Raw genomic sequence first — 23,087 nt, forward strand, 5'->3', positions numbered from 1 at the left:
TCCTCCAACGGCTAGGACCATGAGAGCCCCCCCCCCCCCCCCCCCCCCCCCCCCCCCCGGGAAAAAAAAAAACAAGTTTATTCACCAACCACACCGGAAACTCCGTACTTAGTAGCAAACACTGCGCCATGATATGTCAGCCTCCACCCCTAAATGCCAAAACCATTTACCCAACAGAAGTTCATTAAAAGCAAACAAGCACCTAATCCCCAAACCTCCCACCTGAACGGGATAAGAAACTGGATTCTAATTTACAAGATAAAATTTGAGCTCATCTGCCTATTGACAAGATAGAATATGCACTGAAACTTATTCCATTATTCTAACTTCTAAATATAATTTGGTTTAGGCATCACAGTGTAGGAAGTAGGAGATGATATTTATACATATGCAGTTATTAAAGCCTCAAAAATTAACTTTTCTATCAGGCCAACAAACTTTAGAAACTTGATGCCACACATTCTTTAAATACAATTAAAATCAAACTCGAAGTACTTCATGCAGGTCTTTTTAAAGATCATCATTATATCAACCTAACAAAAATAATTTGATCATCAAGCTGATACAGGCTTCTGTGTTGGTTGTAGATATTCTTTACCTTCAGATTTTAAAATTTTTATACCTTTAATAAGAATAAAATAAGGAAATCATGTTTACAACCAAAAAAAAAAAGAAAAGAAAAAGAAAATAAGTGTTATATTAAACAATAACATCACAAAATAAAAGTGAAACATAATCATGCATGCCATTTAAAGCATATAAAAAGTTTCAAAAACCTATCAAACCTAATTAACAATAAGATATTTCAAAGTTAATCAACATTTTAAATGTATAAATCTGAGAAGAAATTGTAATTAATCAACCATGCTTTGCATGCACAAATAAGGAAAAAAAATACTGAGTGAAACCGATTTGAAAAAAAAAATATATATATATATACATTCAAGACAAAATAAATATATAGAATATTATTAATAAAATATAAGAAACCAATTTTTTTGTCCCAAGGTCTACAACATATCTCACTTCCTTATTTCATAGTCAAAGGCTTCGGTTTACCCAAAGAAACTGATTCAAAAGAAAATCAAAACAGACAACAGCAAAACAAGAAAGTAAAAGAAAAGTGCAGCTTATGAAAGTCAACTTCTCATAAATTAAAAACCTGGAGAAGAAGCCTCCAAACCCTCATTGAGCACTGCAAGATTTCTTCATTTGATTCCAGCAGCAAATTCTGATAAACAATCCTAAGGGTATCACCCAAAATAAAAGAAGGCCAAAATGAAGTATTGTAAGGCTCAGGAATATTCCTTTTGCTGCCTGCTTCAAGCAACCGCTCCTGCAAAATGAAATCTTTTGTAAATCAAATCTTTAGTCTACTGACAAACACTTATTGATAAGCCAACGTAGAAACGTCTGAAGCAAACCATTGCACAAAATCATAAACGTTCCGTGTTAAACACATTAGCAACAAAATTATAAATATTGGACTGAATACATTTTATTAATAAGTAATTCGTACATGACAGGAACCAGTTTAGAAGAGCATAATTTTTTTTACCAAAGTGCGAATAGCTGAATAACGGACTGATGTGATACTATGCCTCATAAATGGCCATAACCGTGGTGCCAGTGTGGATAACATATAAGGATTTTCCCGTGAAATTATCCCTCCAGCATCATCACCACAACCAACTTCATTTAGATCAAACTCCTGATTCTCTTTCAACGTCAAAGCTCCAAACATCTTAGGTATCATCTCTTCCTGGGAATAGATTTCCGCCAAAAGATTCATTACACTGCAAACAAGCTTATAAAAATGAATCTCATATACTGTATTCAATGTCCTAAACTATCCTACAGATTTCATAAAGTAGCCACATTGCAGGACTGAACTAAGATTTAACTTCTGACACAAAGTTGTGATTAAAATCACTTATTTATTACAAGTAATCAAATATATTAAAAGGGCAAAAAAAGGATGAGCAACACTAGTACACATTAAGTATGTAAGAGTAACACAAAAATTATCAACATCGGAATTCTACTAACTCTATAAAATCAAACAAAATGGAGAAAGAAAGAATCCATTGCAGTAATCTATCCATCCATATAGATATATATATATATATAGAGAGAGAGAGAGAGTGTGAGAGAGAGAGAGAGAGAGAGTTGGGTTCAAATTACACGGTATAAGTTTAAGCAACGTTACACCATTAAAAAGCCTTCTTATGAATTCTCTTTATTAATATTTCTATAGTACTTGAAAGAAGGCTACATCCTGACACTTTAATCATGCATGATGTGCACCTACGTACAATCAAGAAACATGAATTAAGTTTGCAAAACCTAGATAAAGATGTAAATGTGGCATCAAGGTGTGCACAAACGCAGCTAACAAATAACTACAAAAGAAAGAAGGAATGAACAAAAAAAAAAAAAAAAATCTATCCATACTCAAATGGCTTATATATTTCTCATTACAGACCATACCTTTTATGGTTAGACATATCAGAAGCAAAACAGAAAAACCCATCACAACCATAATCATTAAAATTACCTGCTGGTGGATGGGCTTAAATCATCCAAATCAAGTAATATATCCCAAAGTAGCATCACAATTGGATGCAACACATGATCCTCTAGAGCAACAATAGCAGCCGCTGTGGGTATTAAAGCATCTGCAGCAACTGCTCGGACATCATCATCAGGGTCCTCCAACCCAGTTTTACATGCAGGGAGAATGCTAGAAAGCAAGTCATGAAGCATCTCCTATATCGACAAAAGAATCAAAATATATAACTGAAGCATGGATCAAAAAAGGGGGGGGGGGGGGGGGGGGGGTGGGGGGGGGGGGGAAGACCTTGAATATAGGTAGTACTTGTATTTGATGGTTACACAACTGAAAATACAAGCCGAAAATTTGTGACTAAATAAACAAAAATTTACAAGAATCATTAGGCTACATTCCCCTAATTCATCCAATTAATTATGATACTTCTATCACCTTCATCATATTGAAAACAGAATTCTTTTTCTCATCATCTTCAGCCCACAATGGAGCTCCAACTTCATACTTTATCAATAGAACCATATCCATAGGGTTTCGGTTAATCGGTAAGAATGCGTTATATATGATGACCAAAATGTATCCCATGCACAACTGAATCAAATTACCAAGCAAAGAAATCAAATTGAACCTACTTTCAGGAGTCAGGACAAATATGAGTTTTAAGCACAAAAAAGGCAGCCACGTATAACGGAGAGAGAAAATATTAACAATTTTGAAAGTCCTACCAAGAGCAAGGCCCTTTCTTTCCAGTTTGCAAGATCATTAGATAATGCATTGACCAAGATCCTAATTTTATGGTATGAATGTTAGAAGATAAAAGAAGGTATTTCCTTCTAAGATTGACAACTAGGTTAAGCGAAGAACCCGTGACTATGCCTATGATAAATTTTCATTTCTTCCAAAAGCTTAAGTTGATAGAAAATAATGAATTTAACCATTTAACCAATATTCTAACACTCTCCCTTAACTCTCCCTTAGTAAGTAGAGCCCAACACGTTGAATTTTCACATAAAAGGATGACAAGTTTTTTTTTTTTTTTGTTTTTTGATAGGTAATCAGAAAACTATTATTAATGAGAACATAAGGAAAAGTACAAGATGTTCATGATGATGAACAACAAGAAATAATAGAACAAACAGTACAACAAAAAGAGGGTAATCAGGAAACTAAGCTAAGGGAAGACATAAACTTAGAGAGAGAAGAACAAATAATAAAACCCCAACAACAAGACCACTCTAAAAGACTACATTGGCATAAAACCTTTAACTCATCCAACGTCTTCTCATTATCCTCAAAGAAACGACGATTTTGTTCCAACCACACAATTCACATTAAGCACCCTGAAACCAAATTCCAAACGTCCGAATTATGCTTCCCAAGCCACTGATGCCAACAAGATAACAACCCTGCCACGGATCTTGGCATAACCCAATGAATACCAAAAGCCTAAAGCATAAAAGTCCATAGGGAACGAGTAACAGGACAATGGAGAAGAAGGTGGTCTACCGACCATCACAACAACACATACAACACCAATTAGCCAAAGGGCGACCCTTTAAGCATTAGATTATCCAAAGTGAGGATCCAACCATGTGAAGCTGTCCACAAAAAGAATGCCACGCACTTAGGAATCTTTGATTTCCAAACACCCTTCCAAGGAAACAAAGACTTCAAAGCACCCCTAATCGCATGGTAGTAAGACCGGGTGTCAAACTTACCATCACATTTTAGCCACCAACAAAGAATATCTCTCCTATCACCCCGAGGAATACAAGTTTGGATAAGTTGAAGTAGAGAATAAGATGCAGCTAGCTCCTAATCTTCAAAAGCTCTATAAAACCTTAAATCCCACACTCTAACAGTACCCCATTCTGGAATCCACAAAACCTTAGAGGATGACAAGGTTCAAACTCAGAATCACATGCTTTGATACTATAATAAATTACCAATTCTCCAAAAAGCTTAAACTAAGAGGAAATGGTGATTTAATCATTTAACCAATATTCAAACAATTTCAAACCAAGTTTGGGAAGGTTTCCATTTGGAAGTAAAATTTAATGCTTACATGGATTACCAAAAGAATTCGGATGTTGTAAAGCATTGGCCTCCACTTTGAGATCAATGAATTCATCACTGTGTTATAAGAACCTTTCATGATATTCGACAATCAAAATACTTTTATCCTATTTCTCCACACTTGTAACAATAAATGGTTACATTGCTGGCATTTGGTTTAGAATTAGATGACCCATAATGTTGTCGTGGATGAGTAGTATTGGTGTTATTCTTTTGAGGTCCAATTGATGTGGAATGGCTGCTTGCATTAGATCCTTGTGATTGCCCTCTAGAAGCCGCCATATGGCTCGAACTAGACTGGTTAAAAGAATGCCCTATTCGGGCCCCTTCCTCGCTGAATTTCAGCAGCCATAACACATTGGTATGCTTGTGAAACATTACAAACATAATGCAGGTTTAACATCTCATGCAAGCTGGTCCACAAGCAACCAATATATTGTGCCACTTTTTGCTCATCACCTTCATTTAACTTATTTCTAAGAAGCAAATAAAATTGATCAGTGTAATCACCAACAGATCTGCCTCTTTTCTGACAATTTTGCAATCTTTGATACATTTACTGCATGTAATTATATGGTAAAAATGTCTCCATAAGCTTCTTAAGAATCTTCTCCCAATGAGATATCTTAGGTTTGCCTTGTCTTTAAGGCATCATAATAAGCTGATCCCTCCAAGCTGAGGCTCCTTGTAACTTCACCACAACTAGCTTCAGTTTCTTATTTTCTGGTAAATCGTACAAATCAAACACCCCTCTATTTTTTTGGTGAAGTGGGGGTGGAGATATGATAAATATCTCTCTAGATCAAGTCATCAAACACTCTAAAAATTAGACAACCAATCAATAAATACTTCACTATACAAATCACCCCTTAACCTAGGAAACTCCACCATCCCAACACCTATCATCAAAGGGACTAGCTGCTGATCTCCCTGGGAGTTCCCACATAGAAAGGATATTCAAATTCCTCTTCATGCTCATAGCAGTCCCCTCAGATTCATTGCCATCTTGAGAACAATAATCTCTTTGCATGACACGTTGTGCTAAAGCTTCAATCTGCATTTTAAAATCATCAATCATACCAACCACTACTTCTTGATCAAATGCAACGTTCCAATTTGGTGGAGGAGCTGGTCCAAGAGGCTGATTCTTTCTCCTTGGCAGCATCTTGCAAATCCTTAGAGAAAATAACCTAAATCCTTAGAGAAAATGACCCAAATCCCCACCCATTTCCTTTGGATCAAAACTTGCATTTGATATTGTTAGAAGTATATGGTTCTATGATTAAATTTACCAATTCCAATAGCTTAAGCTTTTGAAACAATCGATAATTTAATATGATATCAGAGCAAGAGGTCCTGAGTTCCATTCTTCCTCTCATTTAAAATCCCACATGTTGGGCTTCACCTATTAAAAGAGAATTTGAGCCCACACATGAGGGAAAATGTTAAAAGTATGTGGTTAAATAATTAAATTTACCATATTCCAACAATTTAAGCTTTTAAGACAATCGGTAATTTAACAAAGACCAACTGATGCAATTCAAAATATGAGTAAAAGAAAAAGAGAGCTTGTGATGGGATATCTGAGAGCTAGTTCAAGTTATCAAACTAGCAAGAACACTCAAGCTCAATCCCTAAGAAAATGGGAGAGGAAAAGTCACATATATTGGCTGAAAGTTCATTCAATTCTCTAGAAAAAGTTCTTGATACAACTTCAAAAAACTCCTAAAAAAAGTCAAGTTGCTGTGCTAGCTTAGGTGAGGTCACAATCACTAATTCAAATGTAAAATAATGCTTCTAAATCCGTTGCGCAGATGTCACATGATCTACTACATAAAAATTAAAAGACCTAGCATAAGAAAATACTTCAGTTTACACAAAACAACTAAAATCAACCACGTTTGGCATGTAATCAAATTATGGACATCTTGGCCTCCTTTTAGTGTTCCTCTTAAAATAATCAAGTGTAAAAAGTCCTCTTTCAAAAAAAAAGTATTCAAAATCTCAATATTCTATTCATATTAAAGGCTATGCCAGACACTTAATGCAAAAGAAACATTTCACACATTTAAATTTCCTTTAGGTAGACCAATTTCCATAATTTCAAGGAATTGGATGTACACTAAACAACCACAAGAACCATAATGCATAGTGAATCGATGCATGAGATGAGTCTTAACTTCTAGAAGAACTAGAATTATCACAAAAATAGTGCTTCAAAGATTTACCTGCCGCACAGCAACCAAATACTTGATACCCAAAAGACTCCCATGACGAATTTCCCACTCTGGTCTACACTGAACAAAGATTTATAATGTAAGCATAAACATTGCAAAACACAAGAAGGGAAAGGGTAAGAATGTTAGAACCACACGATAATCAATATTATTTAACACCAAAAGCATACCCTTAGATCACAGTTACCTGCATTTTCAGTAATATATTTAAGCTTTCATGAACTAATGTGGGATGCATGTACTTAAACACGGCACCTAATGCTTGAGCGCAGGTCTCCCGTACAGGAGCAACAACCTGATCCGATACATAATCACCAAATCTGCAATAAAATAAAATAAAATAAAATAAAATAATAAAATTTACTGATATATGAATACACAAATACAGATCCGAAATACATAGTCTACTGTACCTAATACATTAAGAGGAATCCAAATCACTCAAGTATACAGTGCATATATAAATATACATATATCAAACCGTACCGGTCAAGAGTCAACACACACAATAGACGAATTGCACATTCTTGAAGAAATTCACAGTTTTTTAGCCAAGAATGCCTAGCTAGTTTAACGAAGTTCATCAGCTCACAATTTTCAGGAATATTTTTCAGCAGATCTGCTTTTCCAATGGAAACCTTATCCTCAGCATAACCCTTCATCTCAGCAGTATCAGCAGCATCTTTACACGAATAGCAGGCACCATCAAGAAAAGATTCTGGCTCCACCTTAACAGGAGTAACATTCAACTGGCCATTATCTAGCCCAGAAGGCAAATTCCACCCATGATCAACCTTCATGCAGACATCAAAATTGCCAACCTCACTGGAAGAGACAATATTGGCCATTGCTGAGGATGACACATCTTCAAACTTAGGCTTCTTCAGATCCGGCTGAAGCCCATCTGATGAAACTTGCATATTCAAATCAATCTCTCTCTCTCTCTTCATTGTATTTGATATACCTTTATCGTCTAGTTCAACAAAAAGTGCACTATCCCAGCTCAAGTCAGGCAGAAACACCCCAGCAGAAGCACCTTGATGAGTTAAAATTTCCCTCAAGGCCATGACACTACCATGGCGAATCTCCCAAACTGTCAACATATATAGTCAGAGAAACTAACATTTGAAATTTAAAGAAATAATGAGAATAAGAAGCATAGTGACCCTGATGAAAGATCTATCTTGTGAACCCACAACACCCTCTCCCCCCCCCCCCCCCCCCCCCCCCCCTCCCCCCTCCCCAACCCCAACCAAAAACAAAACGATAGAAGGGGGGAAAAATTGCTTACCTGGATCAAAAATATCAAGGATGAGTTGCTCAAAAAAACTATGGAAGGGCCACCGCCCATCTCCATCATGCTCCAAGCTGTCTTCGTCATTATTAACATCCATAAATGGCTGCATAAGAAGCCAAAAGCAAAATATTGTACCTTATAATATGCAAAAGCCAAAACATAGGATGGTAATCAAAAAACAATGCTTTGGCAACCAAAACAGAGAATGAATAATATAATACAATTACTCAACAACAGATCTTGAAGCAATAAACAACAAAACAACAGGAGAATGCATGGCTGCATTTAGCTGAAGAAATCCACAATGCACAGAAATCAAAACTGCAGATCTTCAAAAGGATTTTAATACTGACTGCTAAGCAAGCCATTTTATCCTTAGACTATCAGGAGAATGCATGGCTACATGGTACTGGTTTTCTGAGTAATCTTAGACATTTTATTATGTTTTTGGGCATTACACAGTTCCAGTCATATTTCTTATACTTATATTGAATTTCAGCATTAAATGTAATTTTGTAATTTTCTGGTTCGTAAGGATGTGCTGTTCCAACAATCCATTGGCTCTTATTTTGGTTTTATTTGAGTTTAATTATTTAGTTTGGGCTCACTAATGAAAGCCCATGGAGTCCAACTCTAATTAGGAGTCAAGAAGTCCAAGTTGCACTAGAATTAGGTATTAATCATCTATTTATATGAATGTAAACTTTCTATTGAAGAGGAAGTTTCATAAATTTTCAGAAGCTATGAAGCTTTGTTTAAGGTTTGTGTGATACAACCTTTTCCAATTTGTGATGCCAAGGAAATCCTAGATGTAATGTCTAGAAATTCACTTTTTTGTCCTTGCATTTCCATCAAATTTAAACCTAGCAAAACATTGATTTATCACATTTAAAATCCTAAAATCGAAAACTTAAAAACTTAACCACTAATCCATTAAATAGTTCCAAATAACCAAAAAAACAGCCCAATTACCAATCACAGGTTACTGTTCACATCCCTGTAACAGCAACCCAGCCCTCAGGCTTTCACATTGGTTTCATCCTCAAAACCTACCATTCTTTTTCAAAATTAGAAACCCTATATTCCTTGCTATTTTGCAGCCTTTTTCCCCACTAGACCCTAACCCTAATTCCCCAAATTAAAAGCTGACCAGAGTTTCCATACATCATTTGACTTCGTTTCCCTTTGTCCAAAGTCAATAAAAGAAAATATTATAGAGAATTACAAAGAGGTACACTCAAGCAACACATTCAAAACAGTAGAAACCCAATAAATAACTCAAGTTGAGAAAATTTTTTATTCTCTCAAAGCCAGCAAATATGAAACAATGTTGCTTGTGAAAACCAATTGTAAAACAAAATTCAGCTATGTTTTTTCCAAATCCTTTCTTAAGAGTGTGTTTGACTGGGTAAAAAGCAAGGGGATAGAAAAGAGAGGCTAATTCTATTTTTCACCAATTATGTTATACTGAATCATTGTGGTAAACACCACTGCCCCTGCTTCATTTTATATAGTTTTCAGGATTATCATGTAAAGGACTCTTTCATGGAGGAACATTTGTGTAGACAAAATGGGGATCTCCACTGCGACGTGCTTTTGACAAGATTGATTCAAGATTGGGAACTGGAGAGCTTACAATCTTTCTATTCTCTTCTATACTCCACAAATATTGGCCAGAATGGGGAAGACAGAATGGTGCGGTTGCCTGCCAGGAATGGTTCTTTCGAATATAAGTTATATTATGAGGAAGTTGTGCTTTCCCTTGGAAAAGTATTAGGAAGGTGACTTTTTTCACCTGGACAGTCGCTAGCAGAAGATCCTCACACTGGATAACTTGACAAAGAGGAATATTTATGTTGTTAACCGATGCTGCACATGTAAGATTAGTTGGAACCGGTAGATCACCTCCTTCATCATTGTTCCTATGCTTATAGTCTATGGACACTTGTGTTTGGTACGTATGGTGTCTTTTGGCTTATGCCTAAACAAGTGGTGGAATTGCTAGATAGTTGGAATAAGGGTGTTGGTTGGCATCAAAGAGAATTATTTATTTAGGAGGGGGGCTATTCTGCTGGGTATCACGTGCACTATTTGGAGAAAACAAAACCATTGAACTCTTAAGGGAGACAAACAGTCTATCCTTGAGTTGAAAAGATTCTTTTTGCTGTCCTTGAGTTGAATGGATAACTGCTATGAGTGGTCTGTCTATTCCTTTCCTTTTGGATTTCTTAGATTTATGTAGTTTTGATTAGCTTTTTGTTCCCCTTAGTACACTGCCAGTGTACCAGGGGAGCACTGTTATCTGTACTTTAATGTTTTTTGAATAAAGTTTTATTTACACCTAGAAAAAATAATAGTTTCCAGAAGATCTTTCCGCGTGAAACTCTTCATCATAATGGACTGAGAAAGTCTCGTGTGGTTTTCTGAAATTCTTTTTTTTTTCCTTTGATCGGTAGTTTTCAGAAGACCTTTCTGCATGACACCTCGTCCATAATGGGCTAACACAAGCAAGCACCAATTCATAACTTCAATTTCTTTTCTTTTCTTTTCTTTTTTCTCTTTTTTTGGCAAGTTGAAAGGGGGAGCAACAACAAAATTGATAAGAAAAAAAAAGGAAAGTCAAAAAGTATACATGATGTATAAAAAAGGCTTACCTACAGAATACCTACACAATACGCTGGTCTATGAAATCTAGAAAGAAATGAAAAATTCATGCAGCCAAATGCAAGAATCTACTCACACTAGGATCTCAAAAATAAAGACTTAAGCTTAAGCCTGAACAGCTCAACACCACTACATTGTGCATGGAGAAGTAGTCAAATGCAAGAATCCACTCACACAATGATCTCAAAAATAAAGACTTAAGCTTAAGCCTGAACAGCTCAACACCACTACATTGTGCGTAGAGAAGTAGCCTCCCAAACTGGGCAATTACCATGCTTTCCAAACATACCCTTCGAACAAAGAAACTCACGATAAGCAATAAATAAATCACCAACTGAATCACAAATAGAGAAAAGGAAAAGACAAAATTTCTAGTAATAGGGATCAATCATCAATATAAATTGACAAAAATAAACCATCTGGGTAAGAAGAAAGAGTAGACTTCTATATTGGGTGTCATTATATCATCAAGTTATTTAAATTCAAATGCTTAAGGTCACATTGATGCCCTCACGATACAATTGCAAGATATTGGATTCTTGCAGGTCAACATCAAGAATCTTTCTAGAATGTTTTTGGATGTCTCAGGTGCAAATGAGAGTAAAATTCTTTAAATTACATGCACTGTTTGATAAGGCTTGACCAAAACCTAATATCTAGAGGGCATGGTACACTGGACACCAAATCAATTTGTTACCTAAAGGCTAATGAAGAATCAGCAAGCCATCATCATATGCACTACCCCATATGAGACTTGGTCTTATTCTCTGGGAAGATGCATATGCCTTTCTCGCCACTAGTTAATGGGTAGACATACTAGCTCGGTCTTTTAAGTTGTATAAACTGCAAAATATTTCCCTATGGCACTACTCACCTAGTGTGTGCACGCGTGTGTATTAAGAGTTCTAGTTATTTTTTATATTAGCAAGTTAATAGGGTAATTTTTCTCCTTTCTACTTCTCTCTTAACCCTTATTTTCGTAGTTTACAACTCAACTTAGTATTAGAACGTCCCAACCCAACCCAACCCTAGAACCCACTAGAACACATGTTGGAGGCTATATCCATTGATAGAGGTGTGCTGACATCTAGAAAGCACCGACGCGGCTCCGGAGGAGCCGCACCCGCGTCGGACTCGGTGGGACACGGCGACGCGGGAGGGACACCGCAGACCGCGCGTCCGTGCCGCGTCGGGCCGCGTCCTGCCACGTGGAGCGCCGGACTCGCGCTGACTCGGCTTCGACGAGCGCCGATTCGCGCCGAACCGAACCTATTCGCGCCGAATCGGATCGTCTTCTTCCTCTCTTTTTTTCGCGAGCCCAGCAAGAACAAAAAAAAAAGAAAAAAAGGTATGAACTGGGAAGGGGAGTGATGGAAGAAACGAACCTGAGGAGAAGAAAAAAAACGTAGAAAGGAAGAAAAAAAGCTGAGGAGAAGAACGCAGAAGGCAAAGAGACCTTTTTTAAAATGTGTGGAGGTGTGGTGTTGAGGCAAGCCTTGGGAAATAAAATAAAAAATAAAAAAAAAGGTAAAATTGATATTATGAGGAGACCAAACTTAATGTATTGTTGACTTGTTGGCACTTAGTGGCAGGTGAAGGGAGAGAATAAAAATAAAAAGATTAATTTTGTGGGTTTTATTTAATTTATGAATATTATATTTGAGTTATTATCTATTATTGTCCTTAAATTTAGTATATCTATATATAATGTGAAAAAATATACATAGTAATATATTAAAAATATAAATAAAAATAATTTTAATAATTTTTTAATCGCCGAGTCCCGCCGCATCCGCACCCACCTTTTTCAAAAATTGCCGAGTCCCGCACCCGTACCCGCACCCGAGTCTCAAAACGCACCCGTGCTTCCTAGGCTGACATCAGTGCTGATGTCAACACTGGCAGGGTCATAATCCATATGCTAAGACACCATATAAGTCACCAGAATCTCCTGATACTTGTGGTGATTTTTTGCCAATTCTTTTGAAGCCATCTTCCTTTTTTATCCAATGTTTTTTGTCATTCTCGTTAGTCGTCACCTTAACTCTGAACTCCCTTTCTGGTGGGCTTCCATTTTATGGGGGCCAACCAGACTTTAGAACAAGAGATTTGACGTAGTCTCTCTCTCCCCCTCAATTTTCCTCTTCCTCTTATTTCTCTCTTAACCCAAATTTTCATAGTTTAGAATACCTAACAAATCCCCCCAAGTGTGTGTAGTTTCCTCATTCCACACACACAAGGTACTTATAGGGAAGAATCCCTTGGGAGTAGCCCCAATGTTTTGGCTAGGAAGCTTGAACTCAAAACCTCATGGATCACATGAGGCTTGAAAACCAAATGCAAAATAAAAATTGGAAGGACAAAAAGTGCCAAATCCGTGATGGTGCTCTCATTCTAAAACTAAAAATGAATTTAAAAAAATAAATTTGAGACAAATGATAACAAAACAAAAGTAACAACATGCATCAGCAAGAGAAAAGAAATTCAATAACTGTGAAAGACTTTAGTGTGTAGAGTGTTATAAAATAAATACTAAGAGATTTAAGACAAAAAAAAAAAAGAAACAGGTACTATAAATCTACCAGAAACCATTGATAAATAAACAGTCGAATACCTTATCACAACTTAATGAATCAGGACATTGGCCCTTTGGTGTTGTCACATTTTGAGCATACGATGCCTCAGTATCTCCATCCTCAGACCAACACTTTGGTTGGTCTTTCGAATTTATTTTTGCTTTTCGTTTTAGGAGATTCAACTCCCTTGCACTTGGCCTCTTAGATATAACACTAGGAACCATATTTGCTACTAGTTGCTGGATATTATGTACAGATGACGACATGTAAACTCTTTGGTCTATCACATTGCCAAGTGAGTTAACTTTCTGCACAATAAGGTCCTCATCTCTTATCATATCACTGACATCCATGAACTGCTCACAAACATCCAAACCTACACAAAGGAATAATGAAATATTGTGAAAGGCCATGTAAGTAAAAATCCAACTTAGAATGTGAATAATACAAATCACTAAATATAGGTTCTAAAACAACCACAAAAAAAAAGATGTGTGTGAAAAAAATATGTTGTTTCTGAGGAAAAATATAAGGAGATTGTAAAGGGTAAGATGCCTGCTAATTAGAAAACAAGAACAGCAGAAAAACAAGAATATATTTGTAACTAATTGGTTGAACAATATAAAGCCCCACTCCCGGCGACATTCACCCACTACAACTCCTTTTAGCAGGCTATAATAGGAATAAAGCTCAAAGAAATATCTGAAATATAAAAGAGTAATAAAACAAAATAGGCCAATAAGCACTTGCCCAAACAGTAACAATTTCTACAAAGCTTTAACTTTGAATGAATTTTTTTCCCATGGAAGAGCATTTGGAAGCCTATGCGTCCAACAAGGGTAGCATTATTGTGTAGTCCACAGCAGTAGAGAAAAATCTAATGGTAAAGAATTTTAGGAAACATAAAATTGTTGTGGTTGAATGGCATTGTATGTTGAAAGAGTGGTGAAAATGCTGTACATCTGCTTCTTCAGTGTGATGTTGCTAGAGAGTAGTGGGCTACTTTGCCTATTTGGAGTTCAACAGATCATGCCTAGATATGTGGTTGATTTATTGGCCTGTCAGAAAGACAGTTTGGTCAGAAAGACAGATTTGGAAAGTAATTCCTGTCTTATGTGGTATTCTTGGAGCAAAAGAAACACTCGAAGCTTTGAAGGGTGTGAGAGAGACTTTTGGAGCTGGAGTAGTTGTTTCAATGATCATTCTATGAATAGATGGCTGCCACCACAAAGTTTTCTTCTTCTTTTTTTCTATGTACTTTTAATTGACAAGGTGTAGGTGTAACTCTTGTATACATCCCATGTACTTGAGTTGCACCCCTTTTGAACTCTTTTAACGAAATTAAACACTTCTAACAAAATAAAATAAAAGAATGGGTGGAGTTTAAGAACGTGGGTTCATAACTCACCAAGTATGTAACTTCAAAAAAAAAAAAAGCATCAACTTCGACAACCTTGAAACAATATTCAATCACTTAAAGCTTAACCAGGGAGCACTTCCATTCTAGAGCTTAAGTGTTCTATCTTTCAATTAGTCACCCCAGCAAGGACAAACAACCACTTCAAATAAATTAATAAAAAATCCACAACTACTAAGAACTATTTTCAAGGGAAATTTTCTATGAGAAAAATCTTCATCATACCTCATCAACAATACCTACAAAACAAGACCTACTCAACAGGGAACAGCCAAAGCAGCTCGAAACCAAAATAAAAAAAAAATACAAGCAAACACACACACGCGCGAACGCGCGGGTGCGCACATACATAAAATCTTTTTCTAAAAAAAATTGGTTAGTCACAAACACAACAATGTGTCTTAAACCCACGACCTCACCTCCACCTAGAGCTTATAAGGAAAGGAGGTGTCATTTGAACTATACATACACATGTATTGCAACAGCATATTTAAAGACAAAAATCTGTGTCATTACTAACCTAAACGGCGACGAAGATTTTGTTTCTGGCGAGCCAAACGCTCTCTCGGGTTCTTCATACTGTCACTCACAATATCATACTCCTGAATCGAAAATAAGATGAGAATGTCTATCAAAGATCCATACATTACCCCCAAAAAAATAAAAGTCAAATAAAATCGAACCACTTATGCTGGTAAAATGAAAAAAATTGAACAAATTAAGCAAAATTTCAACGTCAATTAAATAGGGATTCAATCACTAAGATTACGAATAACAATAGCAATACAAGAAATGTTTAGAAGTAGCAACCTCCCCTTTGACAACCAAGAAAAGGATCATCCTCTAATAATCAACTCATCTTTTTTGCAACAAATTTAATATTTTATTTAAAAGTGCAAAGAGGGCACAAGCTTAGTACTTGGGATTTATACAAGAGCTACAAAAAAACATATCACATAAAATTAGAAAGATCAATAAACTCATAATAGTTTGAAAAAAGAATAACCAGCGGAAACCATCTAGTCATAGTGGAAATGCAATTGCAGCAACTTCAACTCCAAGACCTATCTATCACACCCTTTAAAACTATGAAAATTTCTCTCTCCAAATACACATAGGCACAAAGAAATTGTGATACCAAATCTCAATATTGTGATGACTGAAGATTCCTTTCCAACAACCAATAAATAAACCGCCCAGCTAAGCATAAGCCAATGAATCCTAAAAATCACACAATGTTTCCTCAAATTGCCCATCATCAAAATATTACCTAATGCCACATCCACGTAAAAACAGATGCTCTTGTTTGAACACTGACCCTCCAAATGATCGTCTAAGGAAAGAGGAACTATCCCTTGAGCTTAAAACCTTATAGAACGTTTTTACCTCAAACATGGCAGTTAGATGGAACCCAACAAATTTAATGCTCACCTCACCAGTCCTCCAATCTTGGTAGAGTAAAGTACATTTCAAACAGAAAACAAGGATTTCCAACTCCTAATCTTACACTTCACTGATAAAACTATTATCCCAATGAAAATTACCATAAGACCAATACAATTGCGCCACCAATTATGCTTCTTTAGATGGTGAAATTGGAAACAATTCTGCAAATGCTTCAATATGTAAACCCCACACCATACATCATGCCAAAACTAGATACATATACAATCAACTGCCTCAAATCTAATGAATTTGGAAAACTTTCCCCACAAAAAATTCCTAAAAGCCCCTATGATTTGATTGTATCTGTTTCAAGGGCAGTGTGTTTACAATCGTAAACACATTGTCCTTTTTCATCAATAAAACTCTTATTATCTATAAAAATAAAAATAAATAATAAAAAAAATTCCTAAAAGCTTACCATAAGCATTGCTCACTACATCATAACTCCATTTTCCCCATAAACTACCCTTTTTGCCCGCCACCCTCCTCCAATGTGCATCTCTCTCCATTGCCTAATGCCATGAGCATTTCCCAGCAGTGCATAATTACCAAGATTTTTATACCCAATCTGTCATATCAAATAGTTACACAAATCTTCTTTGAATTAACAAGATGGAATTTATACTCTTTCCCAAAGAAAATCCCATTAAACTTTACAAATCGACTAGCAATATCAGTAGGCACGCAAAAAAGAAAAAGGAAGTTAGTAAACTGGATAAAGAACTTCCAATCAACATGAATCAACCTCCTTTGGCTAACTAACACTTCTTTACAACGTGTTAAATCTCCTCTGTATTTCTTCAATAACATTATAAACCAGTGGTAAAGCCAGTACATTTCATATGAAAAATTTGATATCATGCAACCTGGCATGTACACTAGATCTTCCACATACAACTTCAAAAGAGGCTGAAGCTTAGTTGCAGTGGCAAGTGCCTTCTTGCCATGCCATGTGCCGCAGGTTGAAGTCTGGGAACTAGCCTCTCAAAAACAAGGGATAAGGATGTCTAGCATCCACCTCTCCTAGACCACACAAAAGTGGGAGCCTTCTATTTCGCATGGCCTTTACTCGATATAACTCCTAAACGAAAGGTAACACACTTTAAGCAAAGTAACTGATACAAATAAATCCACAAACTTCGAAGTTTCTTTCTTCAAAAGATGAGACATCATTAACAAATCATTAATCAATCAATGCTACCAATTGATAATCAAGAGATGGAAAAGATGGTTCTCCCCACTTAATCTAGCCAACATCAGGGATCCCAACTTGACCCTATTAGAAGGGAAGCACACAAAGCCTCAATCATTTTAACACATCAGTTCCAAGAACTAGAAACATTTAAAATGTCAGTAAAAGATATAGACCAAATTTTAGAATGAATAGAAAGCCATAATAAAGCAACAAACCAAAAGAATACTAATATTAATACAGTCGAACTTTATAGTTGCATCCAATCCTGAGTATATGTAAGCTACATGTAAATTATTGGAAACGTTTCTTCTCATCTCAAGCTTTTGGACAATCAACATAATATTACATTATGTATGATGCAATACATGGTTCGAACTCTTGTGGCTTAGGGTTATTTCTTCTCTCTTTCTTGCAGGTACTGCATCAATCATAATCCACAAGGATTTGCCTATGTACTATACTCGTGCCTGACACAGAGTTCCAAAATCCACATAAATAACCATCAACCTACTTGGACCTTAATTTGTATTCAACTTTGATTAAAACCATAAATGAAACAAGCCTAGAACCTCTTTTCTTTTTTTTCTTTATATATATATATATATATATCTAAAAATAGTTTTATTCAATAAATCTTATCTATAATTGTTTGATCATGCGAAATGGACGTTATCAAAAGTACTACTTTTTCACTCACCCCAAATAATCCATAAGATACAAACGAGCTGCCCAAAACCTTATTATATAACATAACATCCCAATTAATAGAATCCCATTAATCCAGGCTGCTCTAGACACACCCCCCCCCCCCAACCCACAAATAAAACAAATCTGAAAATTACAATGCTAGCGGCCGCTATCAATCCTATTCCAAACTTACAAGCTCTACGTCAATGTAAAACATCATTACCCAATGCATGGATAGTATAGAACATAGATACCAAGAAAACAAGACCCAAGATTTCAATCATACAGAAACCAACAAAGAAAAAAAAAAAGAGTAGCTAGAAATCACCAGCCACTGATCAACAACAACAAAAAAACCCAGCCACTTGTAAAGATATGTCAAAATATAGAAACTTCAACTAAGGCAAAGAAGGCTAAATGCCATTAAAAGTTCTATAATTTCTAATGACCGACTCAAATTGCATACTGATTTAAGTGTTGCAATTCCCAAGAAGTAAAATGGCTCTCTTTGGACTTTTCCTTGGTAACAACACCTACTCATGTTCTTGTCTTCTTCCTTCATAGACACCCTCATAGGAAAATGGAAATAAAAAAGACACAATTTGCTATGATAGTGTTAATTCCAAGGAGGCAAGGAGTCATTTGAAGACCATAAGATCAGGATAACGAATTGTTGAATGCTACCAATGTTCCTTAACGGCAAAACAAAAAGGTGATGCAAAGTAACTCCTTCAAAAAATTTGTATATTGCTGATGAGATGCATACCTGTCCCCCAGATGCCAATAAAGCACCAAACTCAAGCACCTTGTTGATATCAAAGCTGTTGTAGTTTACATAAAAAAATAATAAAAAATATATATTAGGTAACACAGCAGACAGTATCCTTGCAAAGGGGGTCACATAATTTCAAGAACATATTCAAAACGCTATTCATTGACATTAAAGAGGTTTAAAAAAAAAAAAACCCAAACAAGAGCACCTTTTAAATGAGGAGCCTAAAATTTTAGAATTAAAAAAAGGCCATGTCAGCACATATTCAACATCAGCAGAGATCCCCGCCTCCAACATTTTATTTGCAACACAAGCAAAAAGTTCAGTCAACGATGTGTGCTTAACATTCTGAGCGATAGCCCCAATAGCATGAGCTGCGGCAACCCTTGTATCCCAGTTTTTACTATGAAGATATTGAGAAACCTAAATTTATAAGACAGTAGGTTAGAATAAATAAGAAAGACTATAATTTATAATTTTTAATATATATAAAATAATCACAGGAACTCAAGTATAATTATATCAATGAATTTGAAGTGTCAGAAAATAGATTCCAATCTTCAATTTTTTTAATCATTAGTAACTTTATTAAAAAATGGAAGAGGAGACACAACCTTAGTACACACATAAATGCTAGAATAAAATCTTCACTAAACAAATGAGAAAAAAAAAATACAATTAAGCTTAAGAGGAGTAATTCATATCCAATAGGATCTAGCATATGTATAGAATCAAGAATTACAAAGTCAGGTCCATGATTAATACCACCAACCCATTTAGCAGATCTTATGGAATTAATCTCTAAAAATATATAAGGCAAAAGTGAGATACTTTTTTGCAGTACCTTCAGTTTGAGGTGGGAGATGGATCAAAGATAAAATTTTGGAATGATTTATGGCGTGGTGACTTCCCCTTGAAGAAGGCATACCTGGAACTATTTTCCTCTACACGCAATAAGGAAGTTGCAGTAGCAGATCTTATAACATTTTTTTAATAAAAGATCTTATGACATTTATTCATGGCATTCTTCACTGGGAACTGAATTTTTCAAGACCTATGCATGATTGGGAATTGGACTCTTTGTCGTCTTTTATGGACATGATTCATTCTATCCGAGTGAGGAGAAATGGAGACGACAAGCTTTGTTGGAAGCCAATTAAGAGATGGGGCTTTGAGGTCAAAACCTAACATCAATCTTTGGTTTCTATGACAAATATAACTTTTTCTTGGAAAAGCATTTGAAAGACCAAGAGCCTGTTTGATTCCTGCATTTGAAAACAATTTTCTGTTTCCAAGTACAGAAAACCGAGGGCCCCACAAACCATGTAGTTTTGGCAGGTAATTTCAGTTTTCTGAAAATCAATTTTCACTGTGCAAAACTGAAAACAAGGATGAGGGTGTTTTCTGAATAGTGAAAGCTGAGTTCAGGCTAATCTTATAAACCACCAAAAAATTATGGTCCGCAAGGCTGTGTTGTCTCAATCAAAAGCTTTAATTAAGTAGGGCATGATATTAGTTTTTAGCAATGGCAGCTTTCATCAAATTTTTTCATGTATTTTTCTTCCTCGGTCTAATTGGAAAAGGTAAAGGATTCTTCCAATGCATACAATCTTGAAAGGCATTTATTTGTTTCAACAAAAGATGGTGTGTCTATTTAGAAACAGCTTATCTAATTTTTATTGAAAGTGTGCTACAGTATACTTGTACTCTGAAAAAGTGAAAAAAAAAAATGTAAGGTTTTAATTAGTTATAAAAGCTAAGCTTATAAGCTCATGCCAAATAGACACAATATTTGAAAAATAGCATTTCTTTTATAATTTGAAGGCACATGATTCATGTACTTTGAATGCACAGGACATAATGATTGGCCATGCTTACTAATGCATGCCAATTTTTATTTTTATTTTTTTAAGGTTATGCATGGCAATCTTAATATCATAATTTTCATTTGGAAGAATTTATCACTGCTCTTTCCTTTAAATAAATTTTAGAATTCTATTCAAAAAGTATCAGTAATATATATTAACATAATTTAAAAATTAAAAAATATATATATTATGTTAGTTATCAAAAAAGAAATACTACTAACCAAGATATGTAACAAACTTTATGCTTATGTGAAAATAAATAAAGGTCGATTTGACCTGTGAGAGAGAGAGAGAGAGAGAATAAAATACAACAGCAAAATTCCTAGCCATAGATATTTACACATTTCTTTTGGGATGGATCATGGGGGAAAAATGAAACTTCCCAATTAGCAACAATTAAATTGCAAGGAAAATAATGGACTCTTGAGGCTTAAAACACCCAAATCATTCATATAGACAAACAAAAGTTGAAGTGAAAACTACAAATAGAAAGTGACCATTCCCATTCATCCATATAGACAAACACAAATGACAATATTGATAGTAAGATAAAATGATTATTTTTTGACAAAGAAAAAAAGAACCATAAAAATAAATGATACCTTCTTCAGAAGAGAAGTTAAGTCTTGAGGATGCGATTTGGCAATATCCCCTATTTGACGAGCAGCTGTAAATCTTGTTGCTTGCGTTGAACCAGCTTATAGATTTTCATAAAATAAAGTTCCATTACACATGGCACCGATTTTAACCCAAAAGGAGAGTATGTAGAATGCATAACAAGTAAATAGGAGGTAAAAAAAAAAAGTGCTATCAATCTAAAAAATGAAGAATAAAAAGCAAAGAAGGATACCATCCAAGAGAGTGAGCAGGCGATGAAGGCGAGATGACTGTTGGGCCATGTTAAATCATTCCAATAGTTTTAGCTCACCTTAGCCTCTAGAGTCTCTAATATTTATAGCACCACCATTATTATTCATGTACTCTTAGTCGTACTAGTACTGATTGTTATACAGAACTGATGATCCTTTACAATGCCTATAATATATCAAAACAATATAACAGTAAACAATTATATACTTATATAAAAAGATATACACTCGCACATGTAAAAAATAATAATAATAATAATAATAATAATAATAAAAAACCAAACTTGAATAGACAACTTTCACATGTCTAATCAGACAATCTAGATGCAATATAGCTGATGCAAGAAGCGCAAAGAAAATTCTAATTTATTTTTGTTTTGTTTAATTTTAGAAGTCATTTCTATTTCTAGTGGTCAACTGGGTTCAATTTTAGCCCTAATTAGTCAAAAAAGTTAGAACTAGGGTTTAATCAAATTAGTCAATAAAAGCATACTACTTTTCATTTAATGGAGACAGTTGGCTTGATTAATGAAATCTCACCCTTGTGTTTTGAAAAATCAGCAATTTCAATAATTGAGAATTTGGTAAAATACATGGAGAGGTGTTGTTTCTAAAATATCACAAGACAAAGTTGGGAGATCACCCGGACTCATGTCAACAAACCATATTACAAGCCAAATAAATAAAAGTAAAGCGGCCCAAACAGTCTTGCAGTCTTATCTAATCACCAATCAATATTTTCATAGCAAGTATAAATACATTTTGACTTTTGAACCATGGTCAATCACTCGCGCCATCCATTTATTAAAATTTTAGTGTCACACACTTCCTTTAGTATACATGGAACCTCTGCATCACTGCACCATATTGGTTAATAATGAATCATTAACCAAAATCGTGGAAATTGAGGTATTAACAAATTAACACCAATTAACATTCCCCATAAGATTTAACAATTATACCCACACAAAAAAAAAAAAAAAAATACTGCAAGAAAATTAGTAAGAGCGAAAAAAAAAGGAAAAAAAAAGGACACATGAGCAAAGCAAAACAGTCCAGTTCATTTCATACAAGAATGGGACAGGTTTTCAAATTTTTTTTTTTTTTTTCAAAATGTTCAGACTCACATAACGTTAGTGCTATTCTTACATTGAACAGGTTTGAATTTCCATTTTGAAATTATTATCCCAGATTCATAGAAAAAGAAAAAATCGCAAATTCAAGGTAGATGCATTTTGAAATTGAAAGTACGAATTATGGTTAAAACGTGGAACTAAAGTGAAATCGAATGAAAGGAAGAAAATCCCTAAAAATCGGTTGAGGACAAACCCTAATCTAAAAGGCCAAAAAAAATTTAGTAATAATCGTGTGAAGTAAAAGGTACAAACAAGATTGATTTTAGAGAGAGAAAAAG

General features: G+C 35.2%; 1 protein-coding gene across 2 annotated transcripts in view; it reads right to left on the reverse strand.

Moving 5' to 3' along the window:
• Positions 1 to 23,087, reverse strand: part of LOC111997825 (TATA-binding protein-associated factor BTAF1) — a 42,293-nt gene that overhangs the window by 18,881 nt on the left and 325 nt on the right. For both annotated transcript variants that reach the window (XM_024029962.2, XM_024029961.2), the window contains exons 2-14: positions 21,655 to 21,839; positions 21,407 to 21,501; positions 19,145 to 19,359; positions 18,931 to 18,985; positions 15,357 to 15,438; positions 13,458 to 13,795; positions 8,174 to 8,282; positions 7,369 to 7,975; positions 7,070 to 7,202; positions 6,874 to 6,942; positions 2,558 to 2,769; positions 1,559 to 1,796; positions 1,163 to 1,336 (exon numbers count right to left, since the gene is read on the reverse strand). In XM_024029962.2, the coding sequence (XP_023885730.1) occupies positions 1,163 to 1,336; positions 1,559 to 1,796; positions 2,558 to 2,769; positions 6,874 to 6,942; positions 7,070 to 7,202; positions 7,369 to 7,975; positions 8,174 to 8,282; positions 13,458 to 13,795; positions 15,357 to 15,438; positions 18,931 to 18,985; positions 19,145 to 19,359; positions 21,407 to 21,501; positions 21,655 to 21,703 (2,376 nt within the window). In that variant the 5' untranslated portion in view covers positions 21,704 to 21,839. The remainder of the gene's footprint in view (positions 1 to 1,162; positions 1,337 to 1,558; positions 1,797 to 2,557; positions 2,770 to 6,873; positions 6,943 to 7,069; positions 7,203 to 7,368; positions 7,976 to 8,173; positions 8,283 to 13,457; positions 13,796 to 15,356; positions 15,439 to 18,930; positions 18,986 to 19,144; positions 19,360 to 21,406; positions 21,502 to 21,654; positions 21,840 to 23,087) is intronic.

This window comes from Quercus suber, unplaced genomic scaffold, assembly GCF_002906115.3.
Source record: "Quercus suber isolate HL8 unplaced genomic scaffold, Cork oak 2.0 scaffold_39, whole genome shotgun sequence".
NCBI lineage: Eukaryota > Viridiplantae > Streptophyta > Magnoliopsida > Fagales > Fagaceae > Quercus > Quercus suber.